The 20,597-nt window shown below is 38.6% G+C and overlaps 3 protein-coding genes across 3 annotated transcripts in view; 1 reads left to right on the top strand and 2 right to left on the bottom strand.

Moving 5' to 3' along the window:
* LRRC38 (leucine rich repeat containing 38) overlaps positions 1 to 16,550 on the top strand; it is a 79,970-nt gene extending 63,420 nt beyond the window's left edge. The window contains exon 4 of the transcript XR_007891385.1: positions 16,484 to 16,550. The gene's annotated coding sequence lies outside the window, so the exon portion shown is untranslated. The remainder of the gene's footprint in view (positions 1 to 16,483) is intronic.
* LOC127393004 (arylacetamide deacetylase-like 4) lies at positions 1,827 to 9,157 on the bottom strand. The gene is made up of 4 exons (XM_051637595.1): positions 9,005 to 9,157; positions 4,698 to 4,914; positions 3,852 to 3,915; positions 1,827 to 2,604 (listed from the first exon to the last, which is right to left on the bottom strand). Exons 1-4 carry the CDS (start codon positions 9,155 to 9,157, stop codon positions 1,827 to 1,829), a joined length of 1,212 nt encoding a protein of 403 aa, XP_051493555.1.
* Positions 12,879 to 20,268, bottom strand: LOC127393001 (arylacetamide deacetylase-like 4). The gene is given in 5 exon segments (XM_051637592.1): positions 12,879 to 13,148; positions 13,150 to 13,671; positions 15,297 to 15,360; positions 16,492 to 16,708; positions 20,098 to 20,268. Coding segments are annotated over 5 exon segments (1,221 nt in total). The 3' UTR covers positions 12,879 to 12,901.
* Between the last annotated feature and the right edge of the window lie 329 nt (positions 20,269 to 20,597).

Genomic DNA, 20,597 nt, shown 5'->3' with positions numbered 1-20,597 from the left:
AATTCAGATCTTGTGCTGTGCAATTCAGAGCAGGTACCTTTTTGAAATGGTCACTTAACAGAAGGTTTTCTTACGTAGCATTTTGAAATGTGGATGAGTTCTTGTATGTGTTTTGATAGCTATGCAGATCTGTTTCCTCAGGGTGGAGGAACGCTGCTCAATACAAACAGTGTTCAAATAAGCTGCTCTGGAACATTTACCTGGAATTCCATAACCAGTCACCACACCAAAATATAATCTTATTAAGCCATAAATAGCTTGAATGTAAACGTAAAAACTGCGACAGGCCTTAATTTACTGTGGCCAGATTTGTCTGAGACTTGTTACTCTAAATAGTTAGGTTAGCAGTTTCTTCACTATCAGGATTGTCAGCAAACACAATGAATCATTGACATAATGGGGGATCAGAAAAAAGATTGACAGGAATAAAAGCATAGTTTGCAGGATTATACCTGTTATTTAGTACAGAGAATGGGCATCATAGGCAGAGAATAATGTTAAATGTTTTTAAATAAATAATTAGTTAATAGATTTGGAACCTTTTCTAATTGCCTGCTTATTTTTCAAAATACTTTCTGTTGCATATTGCCTTTTAACGAGAGTGGTTCAAAGAGGTTAATGTAAAGACAACAAAGCAGAAGGTAAGTGACCTTGCAATAGACCACTGTAACTTGATTGGCTTAGAACAGGTAATCTGACTTTAAAATTATTATGGTTTGAAATGTGCTCTGTTACTAAACATACAGCTTTAGTCTCTGAAGGCACAACAACAGGTTCAGTAAAAATATCTAAATCTAAACCACAGATTGACCTTTTGTAATATCTTCCAGGTACTCATGAGCTGTGCCCAGAGCACAAAGCTTGACAGGTTATTTTGCTGGCATTAAAAACTCGGTTGGGTGCTGACACCTGGTGATGGGAATCATGCACGACAATTTGCTTTCCCTTTCTTAATTTCTTTAAACATCTCCAGGTAACACATAGCTGTTCACATAGTGTCAGGACCTCCCAGTTGTACTGAACTCTCGAGCATTTCACCAGATGTCAGGTCCTGACAGTGTTCTGATCTGTTCCTGAATCCTTTTATTTCTGGACTTCATGTTGATCCTTCTGTGAGAAAGTGCTTCCTGCTTCAGGCAGTGCAGGGCTACAGTTAGTGCAAGCTCTTTGTAAAGGAACTGCTGTTATTGTATATTAGCATATTATCTTTATCGATAGAATTAATATAAATTATTTTTAATAGATGTTGTATTTCTTAACCAATACTTTTTTTATAAAATCTGTAGTTCCATTTCCTGACCTCCTCTCCTTTCTTTCATGTCTATTCTTCATTTTTTTCTGCTCTATTCAGTTCTTCTTCAGCTTGTCTCAAACTCAGCTTCCACCAGGTAGAGGCTTTGATAAATCATTGACTGTGCTTATTACACACTTAACCTGTAGATTCACACCCTGTTACCTCCCCCGAATTGTCCTCAGAAGTCCTGTTACCTGCTCCAAGTTATCCTCAAATCACGGTTTGTATATTAGTATTACCAGGGCTTTATTAAGCTGAACTGTATTGCAAAACACTTGCCATGGTGGCCAGTTCTTTAATGGCTACAGGAGAAAACTCTGAAGAGGTGGTAGAGAAAAGCAAGGCATGTTCACCTGATTTTGTGTATCATAAGGGAAAACGAAGCAAAAGCCATCACCAAATAAATGTATTGGGTGAAAAGAAGACAGATGCAATGTGGAAATTTAAGAAAAGGAAAATTGAGGATGTTTTTTGAAAACCCTTGCAAGCAATAAGAGATAGGAATCAGGAAAGGAAAGCAAGAAATGGAATTTTACATCAATCTTAGAAAATTTACTATCATCTTCAGACCTTTACTTCCAGATCGGAATGCTATCACCCTGCCATAAAAAGCTAAGAATACAGTTCCATGGAATCCCTCTTGCAGATGACACCAGGTCACTTTGATACCATGATCCTCTAATCGTTTCTTGTACAGCAGTCCATCATCTCTAAGCACATCAAATTCACAGGTCAAAATGAAGGCCTCAGGCAGGTGAGCCATAGCACTGTCTTCAGCAAGCAATGGTGAAAAAACAGGCTCAAACATCGGCTTGATCACTGTGTAGACTTCTTTGGAGAATTGATGTTTAGTACTTGGCTTATGGCCTCTTGTTTTAAACTCATGAGGGAGGTAGTCAGGACTGACCCATTTCTGATACTTCAGCTGCAAGTCTTCTGGAACATGACAACCTTTAAGCATTGCTTCCAAGACAGACAAGTCTTTATTAAGGTACTTCAGACCAAGAGCAACTGTTCGTTCCTTTAACAAAATGGGGACTCCCTCATTCTGCTGATAAGAAGGCAAATTAAAATCCACACACTGGAGGAAAGGATATATTAGTATTTGTGCTCTCAGCTTTGGGAGATCTCTTCTGTTCCCCAGTGCTTGGGCAACAGCAGCAGCAAGTGTACCTCCACTACTGTCTCCACAGACAATAATGCGGAAAGGGTCTACCCCAAACTCTTCTGCAGTCCTCAAGAAGTGTATGGTGGCAGTGAGACAGTCCTCAAACTGGGTTGGGTATGGATGCTTAGGAGCCAAGCGATACCTAAACAGGAGAGAAAGTGTTTTAATACAGTCATATCTTAGAATCATCATAGAATGGTTTGGGTTGGAGGGACCTTAGAGATCATCTAGATCCAACCCCCTGCATGGACAGGGACACCTCCCACCAGCCCAGGTTGCTCCAAGCCCCATCCAACCTGCCCTTCAACACTGCCAGGGATGGGGCAGCCACAGCTTCCCTGGGCAACCTGGGCCAGGGTCTCATCACCCTCACAGTGAAGAATTTCCACCTAATGTTCAACCTAAATATATGGTGAATGTTCCCAATGTCATATTTTTATTCATATATTTCTTTCTGAAGATAGGAAAATATTCTGAGACTATACTTGGAGCATTAGAATCAATGATAATAATTATTTTTTATGGATTATCTGCTACTATTTTTAGTGTTTGGAGGAGTCGATACACTGTTGTATCTTTGCAAAATGATTATTTATCTATCTTTTAGGTGACTGAAAGTACATGCTTAGTTATTGTTGAACTGGGTGGCAAGGCAGGTGTGTATGAATCAGTTACCAGCAATTCCAGTTAGAAATGGAAGGCAACATTTCCCAACAAACTGTTAAAGAATATGAGAAGGAAAAACTTACAATGAAAATATGAAAGTTTTTCAGTGGTTTTCTATAATCTGGATTCTTTATAGACAGAATCAATAGGAGTTAATGGGTCTTCAAGTATTTTAGGGTGTTACTAGTAATTAGTGCAATTTTAATCAATTTCCAAGACATCAACTCTTTTCCTGAACTTTTAGAAATCAGTTCTTTTGAAAATGCATTACAGCTCATCAGAAAAATGTTCAGAATGTTCACCTCAGGTTGATGACAAGTTAAATGTGGTTTCCATCCCCTCAGTTCTTCAGAACTGCTACTAAAATGACTCGTTAGTAGTCACAGCAGCCCCTTTTGAAAGAAGCAGTTACACTTCACACAGTTTTGGCTTTGAATTGAAGTGGTTTGGTTGTGGCTTTAGGAAACAAAAAATGTCCTCTGCTCTTAGTGGTGGCTACAACTTATAAAATTACTGTAATGGATTTTATTTGGAAATTAGTTGACTAATTCTTCCTAGGAGTAATTAGTGCTGGTGAAACACACGTGGTCCTTAAATACAAGTGAGGTATGGACTTTACAAGGAACTTGGCTTGGGGTGACTGTGCACTGAAGACTTACAAACTTCGAAGGAGGCACAAATCAAATGTCTGTCACATAGTGTGTCTGGATTGACTCCACTTACCCAACAGACACGACCACTGAATTGGTTTTTCTAGCAAAATAGCGGCATGTTCTTTCATAGGCCCCTGTAAGACAAAGTATTTCAATGGGATTGTGAGTTGCGTTAAAGAGAAGTTGAATGAAAATACTCTGAATTTTTTATCTCTGTTCTGTGACTAATGCTGCACTCTAAATCTTCTACTGTGGTGTGGTCTAATCTAGACATTGCTCACAACTCCATCACATCTGTGGGAATCCTCTTGCCAGTATAGACCTGGAATTCACTCCAATGCTTTGTTTCAGTCTCCTGTTTGTAAAAGTTAGTTAATAGAAAGCACCACTGCTGCCACTTCTAGAGTGGTACTGAAGATGAGAAGTTATTTTTTAAAAAAACACAAACAGAAACCCCTGCTAAATCTAGCGTAGTACTTTTCTTGTGCATCTGCTCTCTTATGCCTTTCCATTTCAGTGCCTTAATGTATTTCTTCCTTTTTCTGCCACTATAAAGACCACAGCAGTACACACACACACACACACACACACACACACACACGTTAACACAAATTGGGTTCTTTAACAAATAAAATTCTAATGAGATGTTCAACTTTTCTCATAAGCATGAAGGAGAAGAAGAAAACAGGTATTCTAAATGATCAGAAAATAAATGTTCTAGGTACAGGAGCTGTATAAAGGGAATCTAACATGATGCCTATTGCATGTAAAAAATAATTATTCTGCTGTCCTAAAGGTAATTTTGTTATTTATATTGCTTAACCTGCTAACTCTTCTTGTCATCTAAGAAATACTCTATCAGATCCTAAGCTATGTAGCATTTGTAATTAGAGCACATTTTATTTCTATTACTTACGAATGCTTCCAAACCGTCCAATTCCTCCATGAAAATAAAGGATTCCTCTTCTTTGGCCAGTGGTTGATATTTTTGGATGGTAAATTCTTACTCTAACCTTTTCGAACTTTGAGTCCTTGATAAAAAGACATTTATCTTTTAGTGGTGGTATTCCATCCATTACCATCCTGGGTAGATGGACCTCTGAGAGGAGACCTACTTTTTCCAAAAGCGTTGCCTGTTAATAAAGGGAAGGAAACCACAGTTTATTGCAGATTTCTTTCTTACTTGGAGATTGATCATGAAAAATTTAAAATTCTGTGGTTAATTCAAACTCTGTCTCCTAAGGGTTCTTAGAATGAAGTGGACAGTTATGATGATGCTTTGGATAAATCTTCATTCTAGTGTAATACCTACCAAAATTTGAAATTTAAAGAGTACTAGATTTAAGAGGAATGGATTAACTTCTCTTCTGTAACTGCTTTGTGTCCATGCTTCTCCAAAACAAGGCCTTGGAGCCTGTGGGAAAGCTGTCGGGGAGTTGCTTTCACAGAAGCACAGGAACTTGGCTCATCAATACCATCTTAAACCTCTGGCAAGAATGTTAGCAGTACTATCTAGCAGAACTGAGGATCAGCTTAGGTGATGATTTTTAGATTATATTAGAAATGTTAGATGAGAGCATTGTGATTTTCAAATTATGTCATTCTTCAGGGGTGAAATCCTTGCTTAAGTTTTTATCAGTAGGAAAAACATTAGACTATTACTAGTAGATAGAAGAAAGATGTCAAATACTTCAACTTGTCAGGTGTTTAAGTAGCCGTGTGCCTGAACACAGTAAGGAGAGAGTAGTTACAGCATTTAAGACTCCAGCTTTGGATGAAGAAATGTGGCTAATACTTTAAATTTCTGAAACTCAGGCTACTTTTTAGCTTGGAGAAAAAAAAATCTGTATCATCTACCACAGCTGACCTCCTGAACAAGAATAGCTTTGAACCTTGGCTTGGTCTCCTCACAGCTCACTGATCTTACCTAAACACTCAGGCTGAAGAGTCTTACGTAAGTCTGAGATAGTCTACTTTGTTGCATCTGGATGGGTTTAAGCTGTTTCACTGGTAGTCAACCCTGGTCTATTCCTGCTCAAGAGGAAGAGTGTGAAGCAGTATAACTGTTTCCCCTATATTGGATTAAATGTTGTACTTTTCTTTTTCAACAGTAGATTTCTCTAATGAGTAATTTAATCTGTTGTGTTGCTGTTATTCATGCATATCTATTTCAAAAAGAGTTGCATATACAAGGGTATGCATTTGCATGTATCTTAAAACCCCACAATAAGACTTGTGGCTTATTATTTTACAGGTTAAACCTGTAATTAGCTGTGTTGTTTGTATGTAATATAGGGATGATCTTCATCTTGGAAATACTAACAAAAAAATAGAAGTCCTTATCAACCACTCTGTTTAGAGTTGACAGTTTGACATTTCATTTTTCTTAAAACTGCAGTAGTTTCATGGGTCAGCTTTCACAGAGATTGGGATTTATTTATATTGCTCTTAGTCATTTCACTCTTAGCTGTGAATATCTTCTATGGATTACCTGCAACAACAACCAGTTATGGCAGACATCTGTAATTAGTATCATCATGCATAGTCTTCATAGTTGTGTCTGTTACCATGCAAGTTAAATTTTAATGTTGTGTTGTTGTTTTAAGTAGCGTTGTTTTAAGTTGCACAGTTCCTGTGAACAGAAGTGCTACAAGAAGCAGCAGAATTTGCATTCTTGCTTTGTTTTCTGATTCAGGTCCTTTTTTTTAGTGTGCATGTTCCCTCACAGTGAGGTATTGGCTTTTGGTCTACAGTTTCTGGCAAAAAGTGATCACTTGCATGACAGCTGCAAGCCTGGGCTATGTGTACATAAAGGTTCACTTACAGTGTATCTAGGCTGTGTATCAGTGATTTCTTCATTACCAGAAATTCCACTTCCAGGATCTTCATGCTCATAAAGCTGGTTCTTTTGCAGATGATTACCCAGGTCAGTCAAACATGACCAACTTTTTGACATTTTTAAGTAAGTGTGAATGCTTAGTAGTATAATTTGTAGTAGTAGTATAATTTATTGTCCAGTCATTTGGTTATATATTGATTGAGGATCTTCTAACACTAAAGCTGACATGACAGCTTGGAAATGAAGAAAGGTGTACAGGGAGCATAAGGCAAAGTATGGGACTAGAGAGCTGCCACCTCATTTGAAGTGTTGTCTGGCTCAGCCTCTGCAGGCACACCAAGTGCAAGTGTCTGGCATTCCCAGGAAAATACTGAAGAACTGATCCCACTGGCAACAACTGGCATGGAGATTTCCATGCACCAGGAGAAAATCTGTGTAAGAACCTAGTTAACTTACAGTTGGGAGTCCAGATACATGTTCAGGCAAAGACCAGAGCTTGCAGCAAGCGTGTAGGAATATCTGTGGGAGGGATGTGACAGAGCTGTGCTTTCCCTGGTGTGAGGGTTCTTTGTCCTCTTTACACAGGTTCAAGGCCTACTCTGTACACCCCAGAACTCATCTGAATTACACTTTGTGCCAGCCCTTCTACCTAAATGTTAACTGGAATAAACTGAGTACAAGAAGCTTACAGAGCTATGAACACAGCTGATGGCACAGTTTAATCAACGCCTCTGTTTCTGAGACAGGATCAGTCATAAGTCCCCTGGCTATTGTTTAGCTTCACTGATAAGTCAGTTTTTCTTCTTATAGACTGAACATTAGATGAAAAAATAAAGGATGAGCTAATAGATTTTTCAGTGCGTAAGTTTTATAAACATTAAGATGTAGCTGTTTTTATTTAAGTATACCCTCGTAGGTGAATGCAGCTATTTCTTCATAAAACATCTATTAGACTGGGGACAACTGCTTCAAACTGGTTTGTCTCCAGTGACTACACATGCATCTTTTGTCCCAGCTGAAGACTGGTTATGCCAGTAAACTTTCATTTTCCCTGCAGTTTTGACATAATGGGTTGTTATCCCTTTAAAGGATTTGGCTACTTTGTCATAAGTAATTGATCTAACAGCAATAACAAGAGTTGCTATGTGCCTTTGGCTTTACTCGCATTTAATAATAACCATAGATAAATATTCTTGTCTTTCTGCTCCCTTGAGGTGATGTAGTTCAGTGCTTCTGCTTGGCCTCTCACTGGCCAGCAGAAAGGACACAAAATTATATGATCAGATGTTAAAAGCTCTATTAATCACCAGTAGTTTCTAAACTCTGCAGTTTAGCCTTTTGCACATGAATTGCACAAAGATAAAAGTTTGTCTGATGGATAAAGAGTATCTAAAGAGTGTTTTGACAGTGTGGAAGTCCACACATTGCAAAGCAGGTATGAGAAAATTCAATTTGACTTCTGTTGCTCTCCTATCTCATTGCATGGCTTTACTGTGGTAGCAGTGTTCAGGCCTGGGTGGGGCACTTCTCCAGGGACATGATGAGTCAGGTTCTTAGGAGCTCACTGGCTGACTTCAAACAAAACTTAAGCAATGTAGAAGGGAAAGGGAGGAAGAAATAAGAACTTTAGAACACGGAATGGAAGTGAAATATAATGCACATGCCAAAGAAACTGAAGGTTTTTTCACAGAATTTAAACAACTAAAAGAAAAGGAGCTTGATTAAGGTATCACAGTGTGTTTTTAAAATTATGGGGGCAACAATTAATTCAGGAAAAAATAATTGATAAAACAGAAGGGCAAATGGAAGTCACATTTTAAAGAGAAACATGGATAAAAAATAAGAGGATCAAAAATGTGCCAACAATGACACAGAAAGACAGCTTTAATATAATCTGTACTATCTCAAAAAGGAAAGTCATATAGACCTAATGAAAACCAAAAGATGATGGATATGGCAGCTGTCCTTCAGATGGCTCAGGAGTGATGCAGTTGTGGAAGAGAACTGACATCACAGCCATCATTTAGTTGCCCATTCTCTAATTAAGCCCCGTGTTCTCCAGAGCAGGATTTCCATATACACGGTGCAGTAAGCTTCTTAAGCCTCCCAGCACCACATTGAGGCAACAAGATTAAAAACCTGAAACATAGGTCATCAGAAAAAACTGGAAATTACACAGTCTGCAGGGTTTTTTTCCCTATTGCTGCCTTTGGTGCTGTATAGCAAGCAGCAGAGTCTGTTATGCTGAGGTGAAGGTATCTGTAGTGGTGCTCACATCACATTTGCAGTATATTTATACATTTATTCTAAAAAAACCTCACCAATCCATTACCCCTCTATCAGAAATAAATTAAAAACTTCAGCTTTAATCAAGTATTACTTACCAGACCAAACAAGAAATTCAGGCAATAATGAAAAATGTAAAGCTTTTGGCGCTGACTAAATCCATGAGGGATTTCTGCCTTGGGGTGTTCATAATAGAATGCCATTGCCACCAGGACAGTCAAAACAGCAAGAAAAAATGCTAGAAGTTCCATCTCACTGTGCTGTTAGGAGCCAAGTGCAAGAACCAGCTGTGGCTTCCTTCCCCCTCTGACTTCTGAAGTATTTCTTAAGGTAAAGGCACAGGATTTGCAATTCTCTTCATATCCCATCATCCAGCTTTAAAAAATGCTAATAGGAAGGTGAAAACATGTGGCAATCAAGCCACACAATTAAACAAGTAGCAACAGCTACTCTGGGAGAGGCTTGGATAAGCAGGTTTTTGTATTTGTAGCTCATATGTTTTGAGTCTGTGCCCATCTCCATAGAACCAGTGCTTGATAGATCATTGGTAGCATCAGTGTTATGAGAAGACAAAAACTTGTTCTGTCTCTCCTTGCTTCTTGAATACAGTCACTTCTATTATTTCTGAGTCCCTGGGAGTTCCTGTGGAGCAGGATTTCTTGGAAATCATAGAGCTGCTCAGTTTCTTGATATATTGTGCCCCCACACCTTACTTCTTCAGACTTTTAGTGAAATCCAGGTTTGTGTCACAAACACATTTCATCACCTTTGGTGACTGATTTTGTTTACTGCTGTGCCTTTGCATCTTTGAGTCTAATGGAACCAGAATCAGCTGCAGCCTGAAATGTCCCTGCTTTGCATCTTACTTCATCCTCCTTGATAGCTTTTCTCCAGCCTATAACAACTGTTAAGTTTGTTTGGTTTGTGTTTGGTTTTTTAATGGCCTCTTGGTGAAGCCTTACCATACTTCAGTCTCCCATTAATATATTACTTACAGGTGTCCTTCCAGGTAGAACTATTACACCAGCTGATGAAAACTGGACTTGGACTTCATTGTTTTGGTGCTAGTAGCAATGCGTAGACATCATCAGCCTGCTCTTTTCTGTATACTCTGTCCTGAGCTTTAGGATCTGTCCTTTCCTCTAGAAGTATCGTATTTTCCAGTACAAAAATCATTAGTGTTAAGGTTTAACCTGAAGCAAAATAAATCTGTAAAGCAAAGCTTTTTCAGCTCATCTGGTGTCACTGGGAACAGTGGTTTCTTACCAGCCTACTGAAACCATAAAGGCAACGGATTCTCACTCTGAAAAACAGCAGTATGAGTAAAATGAATGTGTAAAAATTTTCCTAAAAAAAAACCCAGTACAAAGAGTGAGCTGACCTTGAGGTGTGTATTAAAATGAAACTAAACATGGGGTACCCCAGAGCTTTAGAATGCACAATCCATGACCTGCATAGGAAAGATGTCAGGCTTGATTCTTGACTCTAGATACTGTTTGTTAATTGTTTAGAATAAACAGCAAGAAACTTAATTTTAGAGTCTGGTGATATTCTCTCTGAGAAGAAGCTGACTCCATGTTCTGCTCCTTCTGCCCAAACTGTTTCTTTATTTTTATATTTTATTCAACAACCCCTTGCAGACTTTAGTTTCTCAATGTCTCCATTCCCTCTCCCTCCCTTGCCAGAAGGTTGTTGACCTGCGAAGTATAAGATCAGGTTCCTTTTTCTTTATTCTTCTTTGTGGCACTTCATCAGAGTTGCCCAGCTCAATAAGGGATGCTGGTGGAAGGCACATTGCCTGCTGATTGGGACACTGTTGGGAAATGGAAGTGGTGAACTCAAAACTGTCAGGACCAAGGTGCAAATAAGGTTCATCTTATAGCTCGGACAAGGTCATTAGGGAATACTGTTAAAGAAAACATGGTTGCAGCTTCCTTCTTTAGTGTTTAATAATGAAATTAATTGGCTTTGTATAACCTGTGCTGTCCCAGTCAGTTAGGTGTGGTCTAAGTATGCTTATGAGATTTGGCCCCTCTGGGGATCTAAGAAATCTTCTGACACTTGTGGCAGATCCTTTGTACTAAGGTTCTTACTACCTATTATTCATCTGTTTTCTAAATCTTTTAGGTGCCAGTCCTTATGGTAGCCAGTTTACCAACAGCTGGTAGGTCTTGGACTCTTTTGGGCATGTTAGCTATGTCCAGACATCACAGCATCCCCACCAACCCCAGAGGATCCACACAAAGACATACAAACATACGGAGTGGAATTGTGTGGACCTTCATAGTTCTGGCACTTCCAACCATCTCTGTGCCTGCAAAGGATCATCAAAAGAACAAGCCTGGTGCAGAAGATGCAAAGAAGAGCAATACAGGGATAAAAAATGATTTTAAAGATAAGCCTGATGACTCTCACACATTTGACTGAAGGTCATGAAGTCATTCATACCCAACCTAACTTTAAGCCAGTTTGCTCATGTACAGATAACACTACAGCCTTGGCAGAACAGACATGGATTAACTGCTCAAATATTATCCAGCTTTTTACATCGTGTTTACCTCAGATACTGACCCTGCTGACCCAGCTTCAGCCACCAACATGTAAGCTGGTAAGCCAGAGATCTTCAGAGATCAGAAACCAAAATTAATCCTCAGTTTCACATCAGGTTGTGTAACCAAGGGGAATTGTGTAATCCACAAACAGTGGATTTGGAACTATCATGTTATTTACTCCTGAAAGAATTTATTTGCTTGAAGAGTAAATTGCTAATACCTGCAATAGGAAAAATGAAAAAAAACCCTGTTGTGCCAACAGAGGAGAAGGAATCATAATTTCATTTTGCTGAGAGGGGCTGGAGGACAAGAATTTACAAGTAACAACTTGTTGCTCCAGATTTGTAATAGACTTGTAATTGCTAACTTGTCACCATGTTAAATTAATATGGTGACAACACAGAATTTAACCCACTGTTTTCTTCCTGCTCACAGTTTGGCTGGCAGGGAATGAAGACACATACTAACCTCTTTCCACACTTGTGTGTGTATAGATTGACAAGTGTGAGGTGGTTGCATAACCATGATTAACTATTTCACAAATCCTGGGCATTTTGTGGCCACCTACTTTGACATGCAATGGCAGTTACCTTGGCATCTGTGTTTAGCAAAGGTAGATCTGTTTTAATAAGCAGTCTAACTGAGATTTATTCTTTTTTCCTTTGTGTTTTGGATATTCACAGGAATTATTTTGGCAGCTTCCGTGTTGTTTATGTGCTTTCTACCCAGATTCCAAGCAAACAGGTTGCTTATTTATCTGATGATGAAAAGGAAAAAAAATGCTTCTCAGAAAGAAACTTTATTCTGGAATATAGTTTAGAGGACATTCAGTTATCTTTGTGCAGTTCTCCTTCACTGCTTCTATGTTTCCAGTCTCAGATACTTACAGGTAGCTCACATTTCTGTACCACCCTTCTGTATCAGCTAGTTCCTTTAAAATTCAGGTTGTCAAGTACACCCAATCACCTTCAGATTTTACAGCCAAGTCCAAAGCTACTGTTTGCCTATACACACAGTCTGGTGGTGTCTCAGAAGCACTGAAAGTATCTTCCATCTCCAGATGCATTGGGGGGCTTTTTTTCTTTCTTCTTGTGCTTATTCTGTGTGTATTAAATGGATATGCACATTGCTGATCACTCATATAGTGCATACTCTTAAGCTGTTTTTTGCTATGATGAACTTCTATTCTTTGGCATTAGAAGGAAGTAAAAATTCTTTTAATGTAAGAAGATAACAGCAAAACAAGCTTACTAATGAATGAGGTTAAAACAAAAAAATTAAAAGTACAACATGTTCTTAAGTAATAGCAATTTAAATCAGAATTTAGCAGAACATGCTAATCTTTTTCTTTCTTGCCTAGATTCTAACATGGAAATAGCTAGTAAGTGGTTAACAGAAATACACTCTGTCTGCACACCAGTTCACTGTCTTTGAGAAAATATTTTAATAATCTTTTATAAAGTTTACAGTGTGGTTCACTATTTCACTTGCTGATGGAAAAGAAAAAATGCCAAAACCAAAAGATGACAGTACACCATGGAAGCCTTTGTCCAGGTAGTGCCAGGTCACTGGTACGTTGTTGTCCTCCAGGCGTTTCTTGTACAACAGCCCATCATCTCGGAGCACATCATGCTCACAGGTGATGATACAAGTATCAGGTAGGCAGGAAACAACAGCATCTTCTGCTAACGGGGGAGAATCTTATCTGAAACATTTCTTTTATTTCTTCGTGGACTTGAGGTAAGAACGGAGTGGGTAACGGTGGTTTATAGCCCGGTCTAAATTCCTCTGGGATAAGATCTGGATTTATCCATTTCCTGTATTTCCGATTCATACTCTCAGGAACATGAGAACCTGCCAAAATAGCCACCTTCATCGAGGTGTCCTTTTGCAAGTATTTCAGAACAAAACGCATCCCACGGTCCCGGGAAAGGAAGGCAAGGAAAGCATTTTTCTGGTGAGATGGCAGATTGAAGTTCAGTGATTGGAGAAATGGATAGATCAGTACCTGGGCACGTATCTTTGGGATATCTCTTCTATTCACCAGTTCTTGGCAAATCCCAGTAGCGTAAGTGCCCCCTGCACTATCCCCACAAACAATAATCCTATCAGGATCCACCCCATAGTTTTCTGCAGTCTTCAAAAAGTGGAGAGTAGCAGCGAGACAGTCCAGAAACTGGGCTGGATACTTGTGCTCAGGAGACAAACGGTACCTGAAATGTACCAAAGACAGCAGTTACTACCAGGACCTCTATTGGCAAATTGCTTGACTGGGTCATCTTAAATGCATCCATGGATTATACATTCGCAAAAGCTCTCCAAATCCAGTGTTACTTATTTAAAAGTGTTGTATGCTGAAGCAAAACAAAAGCTTCCCCTCCCATTTCAGTCAAAATAGAGGCCACTGATCATTGAGGTTTATTCCAGCATCATTTAAGGGCATAAAAACCTTGAGTAGCACTGTCCAATCACCCACGATACAAAGCCACACATTTGCTCCCTTCCTGCTCTGAGTGCATCTCAGATCAAAGTTGATGCCAGCAGGAAAGTCTCCATCTCCCTTATTGGGACTGACCTTGCACATTAGGAGTCAATCCTGCTTGCCCACAAGTTCCAACCAAGTTCTGGCTCCTGAGCTTTTTACACTGGGGACACTGACTATTGTATTATTCTACATTAGTACTGTATTGTATAGTATTACTACATTTTAATAGAAAAGGAATAATTTAAATATGTTATAAACCACCACACAGTAAATGTACTGTGGTGACAAAATAGCTTTGTGTAGACATTATTTTATTGATTGGAACAAGTGATTACAGAGGAGTGATGTTACAGTAATGATTTGTTTGTTTATTTCTTAACAACTTATTGGTAGGATGAAAATCAAGGCAGGCCTAACAGTCAGATATCCAGTCAAGTTAAAGTGTCATTTTATTCCAATGGCATAAAAAGCTACTTTGAGACTACATTTTTAACAGACATGGTTCTTTATTCTTTGTACTTATTGTCTTAAGGCTTTCTGGAGAAGATTAAGTTTAATAAATAAAAGATAAATACTACTAAGGTAGCAGTAGAATCATTCTCTCGTAGCCCTTCTGTTTGCTTCTGCTTTTCTGTTTTTTCACTTTTCTGTGAAATTAATTCAATGCATTCATAAAGTAAACATCCTTATATCCAGGGAATAACAGGATATCAATATCTTACTTCAGAGTCACTTTAAAGCCATTGTAACTTACCCCAGACAAGGTATGAAATATGCAATTTATTCTCAAACTCAGTTCCTCTCAGCTTAATAAAATTCTTTAGTAATGGATTTGTTCATAGAAGAATTTGTTGGAAACTAAAGTTTCTTCATACAATCATCTATTTTCCATAGGCAAAAAATCATTAAAAGGAAGCAGTGGTCCATGCAGTTGTAAAAAATAAACTTTAGACTTATTATTTACTTTTTAAAGTAATCCCCAAAGCCCCCTAAGTATTAAAACTTGAAATGGAGAAAACAGCTTATAATTCCTTGTTATACAATGCAGTGATTTTTCAGGTGATAATGATGTAAAATGAACAGATCTTTTTGTTCTTCTGAAAATAGCTGGCATACTGATAACTTTTGTAACTTTCTAAACCTGTATCAGGTATTTCTCACTGTCATTTCATGGCATGTGCTTTCTTATATCAACAACATAGGGGCAGACAACACTAGAGCTCAGGTTCTTTTCTTCTATTCACAGAAATGTTAAGTACAGAATGGGAATAATTTGGGGGGCAGGGGGGAGGTAGGGAGGAAGGCAGAAGAACTGCCTAATTTTAGGAGTAACATGAGGTGGAGCTCACTTACCCAACAGACACAACCACTGAATCAGATTTTCTGGCTATGTACCGGCAGGGTCTTTCATAAGTTCCTGGAGAACAAATGTTGTTAATGTAATTAGTATCTTAGAATACTTGAAGTAACACTGTTCCTTGCTTTTTAGTGGCATATTGACATGATTGAGTGAGGGCAGCTCACCGAATTTTCTCTAGGATAAAAATAATCTAGACTTTTGATCCTCTGGACACACTGTAAAGTTAATACGTATGGGGAGATGGTTGATCTGTAAGGACAATAAGGAATTAAATAAGGAATTACGATTATTACTGTAAGACAAGGGGCAATGGTTTTAAACTGTGAGAGGGTAGAATTAGGTTGGATATAAGGATGACATCATTCATGATGGTGGTGAGACAATAGAACTGGTGTGTCCCCTGTGACATCAGCATATTTCTTTGTGGCTAATTCGGGCAGAAATCTAAGACATCTAAATTGTTTTAAAGTCAATGGTCTAATTATATAATTATTTCATAGTTAGGTTGTGGGCAGAAATATACCTGTTTTAGCATCTTTAGGGATACATTGATTTTTTTTCTTCAACATTAATTCTGATTTTTTTGCATTTAGAAGATTTGGTTTATGGGTATTTTCTCAGTGATGTGTTCCTTCAATTACAGAATTCTAATGCCAATTAATATGTCTGCATGGCTGCTTCCTGTAGAAAGTGTCTTTTAGAACTTTCTAAATGACATTTTGGCAATTATCTGCTTTCTCTAATAAACTGGAAAAAAAAATCAACATAACTGAAGTGTGTGCATCATGGACATGTGTTCTAAAATTGCTTCTACAGGCCTCATGAAGCTGCCAAGAGCACTGTTTGTAGGAGTCCCTTCACTGGGATATGTTTATTCATGCTGCAGTTAGAGTTCAAAGGGAGGAATGCAGGTGTTAACTTCACTGTCAGGTTTTCAGACCCCCAAAAAAACAACTTCTTTCTTCAGCAGCATCATTTGCTGTAGGGATATATACCGTAAAGAGTACTATATCCTATAAAAATTATTTAGATACTAAATAAGGGCAGATTGGAGATCTTAAAAAGTAAAAATAAACATTAAGTGCTTTCTATCTCACAATCTCTCAAACTAAGCTTCAGTGACTCCGTTTTTTAAAACTATATAGTTAACAATCCTGAACACTAATATTTTCTCTTTCAGCTCCTTACTGATGCTTCCAAACAACCCGCATCCTCCATGGAAGAAGATGACTCCTCTTCGTTTGCTTGCAGATGGCCCTCTTGGGAGGTAGACCCTCACTGGCACATCATCAAAATGCAGATCCTGTATGAAGAGCCTTGAATCCCTGCATGCTGGCAGTCCATCAGTCACCAACCTAAGAAGTATGTGCTCCTTAATGACTCCCAAACTGTCTAAGTTCTTTGTCTAGATAAGTATAACAGGAAAAAAGAGAAATTAGTATAGGGAATTCAAATCTTCCCACTCTATAAAGGCCACAAACTACCTTTTTCTATACTATATTTAGGATAATTGTATTGGTTATTTGCTGCTTTATAGGATTACCACAAATAACTCTAGTGGTTTTGTGATTTCAGTTATGAAAGTGAAAATGTACGTCATCGTTATGTGAGGTACCAGTATCTCTGGAAAAAGTGTTGTAATACTTGTTCCATGAAATGTGTTCCATAAATACCTTCTATTTGCCAAAAGTAACATCAGGCATTTGCTTAGGAATGGAATTTAGGAATCATGAGGCCTGAGGCTGCTTTTCTAATCAGTGAGGAGAACAAGGCATTTCTTGAGGACAGTTCCAGTTTCGGGTGTGTTAAATCATGCTCTGGAGATGTCTCTTCATCTCCATAAAGGGAGGCTGTGTACTTCAGATGCCTCAGCTAAAGTATTTAAGGTTAGATGAGATGAAAATGTCCCTAGCATGACAGCATTTAGCAAACTAGGAGAAAAAGTCATGTTAGTTTGTGTGCAAGATTCAGTAACTTACTGGTCTTGAGTCATCTCCATGCCACAGGGTCAGTGAGAACAAGCTTTAAGAAAACCATGATTGCCTATCATCAATAGTGAAGGGCTGCTGGCCTAAATGAAGAACAGGTGAAAATGGTTCTGAATTTTATCTCCATCAATGAAACTGCTGCCTTTATCTAGATCTCACAGCTATTCAGGAATTGGCTCTGCAGTCAGTTTCTTAGACCTAATCAGGGAAAACAAATATTCTGAAGACAAGGGAGGTTTGTTACATGTGTCAAAATATTTTCTTACCCAAGGTCAGTCAGCTGTTGATAGTTAAGCCTGAAGGTGACACTAGAATCCTCCTTTATTTTGAACATGTGATGTAACAGATGCATTTCCTGCTAGGAACGACATTTCCCTTCACATTAAATGGTGACTTAATAGCCCTTATGGACTATTATAACTCATTCTTCTGGAATGATGATAATCATCACAAGGAAATTGCAAATTGTATTGTTATCTTCTGAGCACCAGAAATCTCCATGTACACTGCTGCATCAATGCCTCCTAAACTAAAGGCCAGCTATGCTCTTGGAAGTGTTCTTTCCACCCTTCTGGCCTTTAATTTAGATCTGCTCTGTCTATCTCAGAGACAATTCAAATATTGATCTTAAATAGTAATTTTGCTTTCAAATAATGCCAGAGTAAGACAAAGAGGTGGAACTTTCTTAGGTGCATGATCCCAGCTATCATGTACATGTGAAGCCAAATCTCACTGAGTTCAAGTGTGTTGCAACACCCAGTTCCTCACCCAGGCCTTTCTCAATAACAAAATCTTTCTTCCTAATAATAGAGCAGGCTGCAATAAACAAGTTGAGCAAGGAGTAATAGAAGAAAACACCATGAGCCATGGAGGAAAGAGAACATCATTTAGAAACAAAGATGGGAAGTCAGAGATGTTCTAGAGTTTTTTCATAAAACTCTGCCAAAACTGCCAGCAGTGCTTGGTGTTTCCAGAGACAAATGGATAAATACAGCTCCTGCCTTACATTTGAAAATGCACATTTTTAGGTATCATGGCAAAGGGGAAAATGAATATAAAAGCCTGGACAATCATGGCAGAAACCACAGGGTCATTGTAGCCTTCCCCAAACAGCAATTTTCAAAAACTCTCATTACTTTTAAGTCTTTTTGTCAGTTATGATTTTGGAATAGTTGAAGTTGGCAGAATTGCCATTCTGGGTTTATTTATTCTGCACTTTCTAACATTCCTGAGGTTTTACAGACCTTTCAGATGATAGACAGTAATATATATGATAAACTTGGTATCAGGGCATTCTATCTAAGTACCCACTTTCCTTATCCCAGGAGCTCCTGATGTCACAGAGGCATCTTCAAATTCAGGGAAAACACTGTCATGAAGGAGAATGGGGAATTTGGTATGTACTCTGTTGAAAAGTTTCTTGATTAATAATTACAAAATACTTCAGAACCAATAACAATACATTCAAGCACTGAAAGGGATGACTATGCCTAGACAGATGTGATCATTGGTAGTAGAAGAAACAGACTTTATAAGCCAGGTTCTAAAATGTGTGTATGTGTAAACAGAAGAGAGCCTAGATCAGCTTGTCACCATACTTCTTCTTGGGAAATAGAGCCTTTGAAAAATTGTTTGCTGCCACAAACTGGCTTTTTATATAGAAGATCCTATGGGGACCAGATTTTTACTTCAAAAACCACTCGCTTTGAGCTTCGTGGACTTTCATACTCCACTGGAGAATCTGCCAGTCACTTTGAAGTGTTGTGCTTTGCCAACCAAAATAATTGTCATCAAAGCTTTATATCAGAGTGCAATATGCACCATTAGACCTAAGACCTGTATGAACAGATTGAAACAAAAGCCAGGATGAGATCTATGAGCCTCTTCCAGGAAGGTACATGAGGCATAGGCCATTGGAGAACCAGGCACAATTACTGGATTTGGTGAATGCTCCTGTGTGAATTCAAGCAACCCACCTAAGTCTTATTTAGATTATAGCACCCCAAATCACGTTTCAGGGCATGAGCCTTAGTTGCTACCTTCATTATATATAACTAGGGGATTGGAGAATACCTTGGCTTGAGATGAGCTCTGTACAAACATGAATGAAAGCACTCTGAGATTTTCCTGCAGGCTTTCTTTCGACGTGTTAAGTGCCAGACATGAGAGGGCTTAGGCTGCACTTCTGTACTCCTGTTGCCTTCTTCAAAAGCTTTTTGGGTAAAAGCTATTTCTTTCTCTGATGGCAAAGCACAAAGCACAGTGAGTCTGGCTGACAAGTATTTAAGTAATAAGTGATAACAGTTCTAGCTGAACCTGCTTTGGCCAGGACATTAGATTAGATGACCTCGGGAGGTGCCTTCCAACCCACATGATTCTATGATATTTCATGGTGGAAATAAGAACAAAATCACAGGGAAGAAAATTACTGCAAATAGTTCAAACCTTAGGAAATTACTGTGCATATTTCAAAATACATTGAGATATAGAAGGTTTGGTTATTATTGTCCATGGAAATTATGTCCACAGCCCTCCTGTCATCCACAGGACCAATCATTTCATTATAGAAGGCCATCAAATTACAATTATGGCATAAGAATGCATATCTCAGTATTTAAAGGAACTCACCACATACTGCCTGCTTTTATATACAGTAATAGAATAACAAATCAAACTTTGACCTTTATCTTTAAATCTATGTCACCATGTGGTTCCCAGTATGCACAGTTGCAATATTAGATGCAAAGCTTCATAGTCCTACTTAAGTTTTCCCCTTCCTGGAAATCACAGAGCATGATGAACTCACCAGAATTTCCATCAGAACATACAACCCATGATACAAGCGGAGCTTTGCTGGCTGGTCAACATCAGGAGGAATCTCTACCTTGAAGGAATCAAGATAAATTGCAATTAAAACCACTAATACAAAAGCAACTAGAATTCCTCCTATTAGAGCCAGAGCAGAAAAGGATTCCATTTTTCTTTGGTGGGAATAATTGATTAGTGAACTGTTTGATGTGCTTCTGTCCAGTACTTATATCCTCCAGACTGACTCAACAGAGGAGTAATTTGCATACCAAAATTCCTCCACCCTCCTACTGATAAGGCTGCCAGGTGCTGGAAGCAGACACACATCCAACTGTGACAACTTTATTTAGCACGGTCAAAGTTCATATGTTGAAGACTCACATCCAGGAAATGTCAGTATTATCACAGAATCTTACGGGTTGGAAGGGGCCCCCAATGATCATCGTGTCCAACCCCCCCTACCAGAGCAGGGTCACCCAGAGCGCATCACACAGGAAC

This window comes from Apus apus, chromosome 20 (assembly GCF_020740795.1).
Source record: "Apus apus isolate bApuApu2 chromosome 20, bApuApu2.pri.cur, whole genome shotgun sequence".
Taxonomy (NCBI): domain Eukaryota; kingdom Metazoa; phylum Chordata; class Aves; order Apodiformes; family Apodidae; genus Apus; species Apus apus.
This window is presented reverse-complemented; position numbering and strand designations above follow the sequence as displayed.

Bases quoted from the DNA above. Each gene is read 5' to 3' on its own strand.
- LOC127393004 (XM_051637595.1), bottom strand. From the start codon at position 9,157: ATGGAACTTCTAGCATTTTTTCTTGCTGTTTTGACTGTCCTGGTGGCA. The intron at 4,915-9,004 runs GTAAGTAATACT...CTTTATTAACAG, and splicing joins TGAATTTCTTGTTTGGTCTG to GCAACGCTTTTGGAAAAAGT. The intron at 3,916-4,697 runs GTAAGTAATAGA...TTTGTCTTACAG, and splicing joins TGGACGGTTTGGAAGCATTC to GGGCCTATGAAAGAACATGC.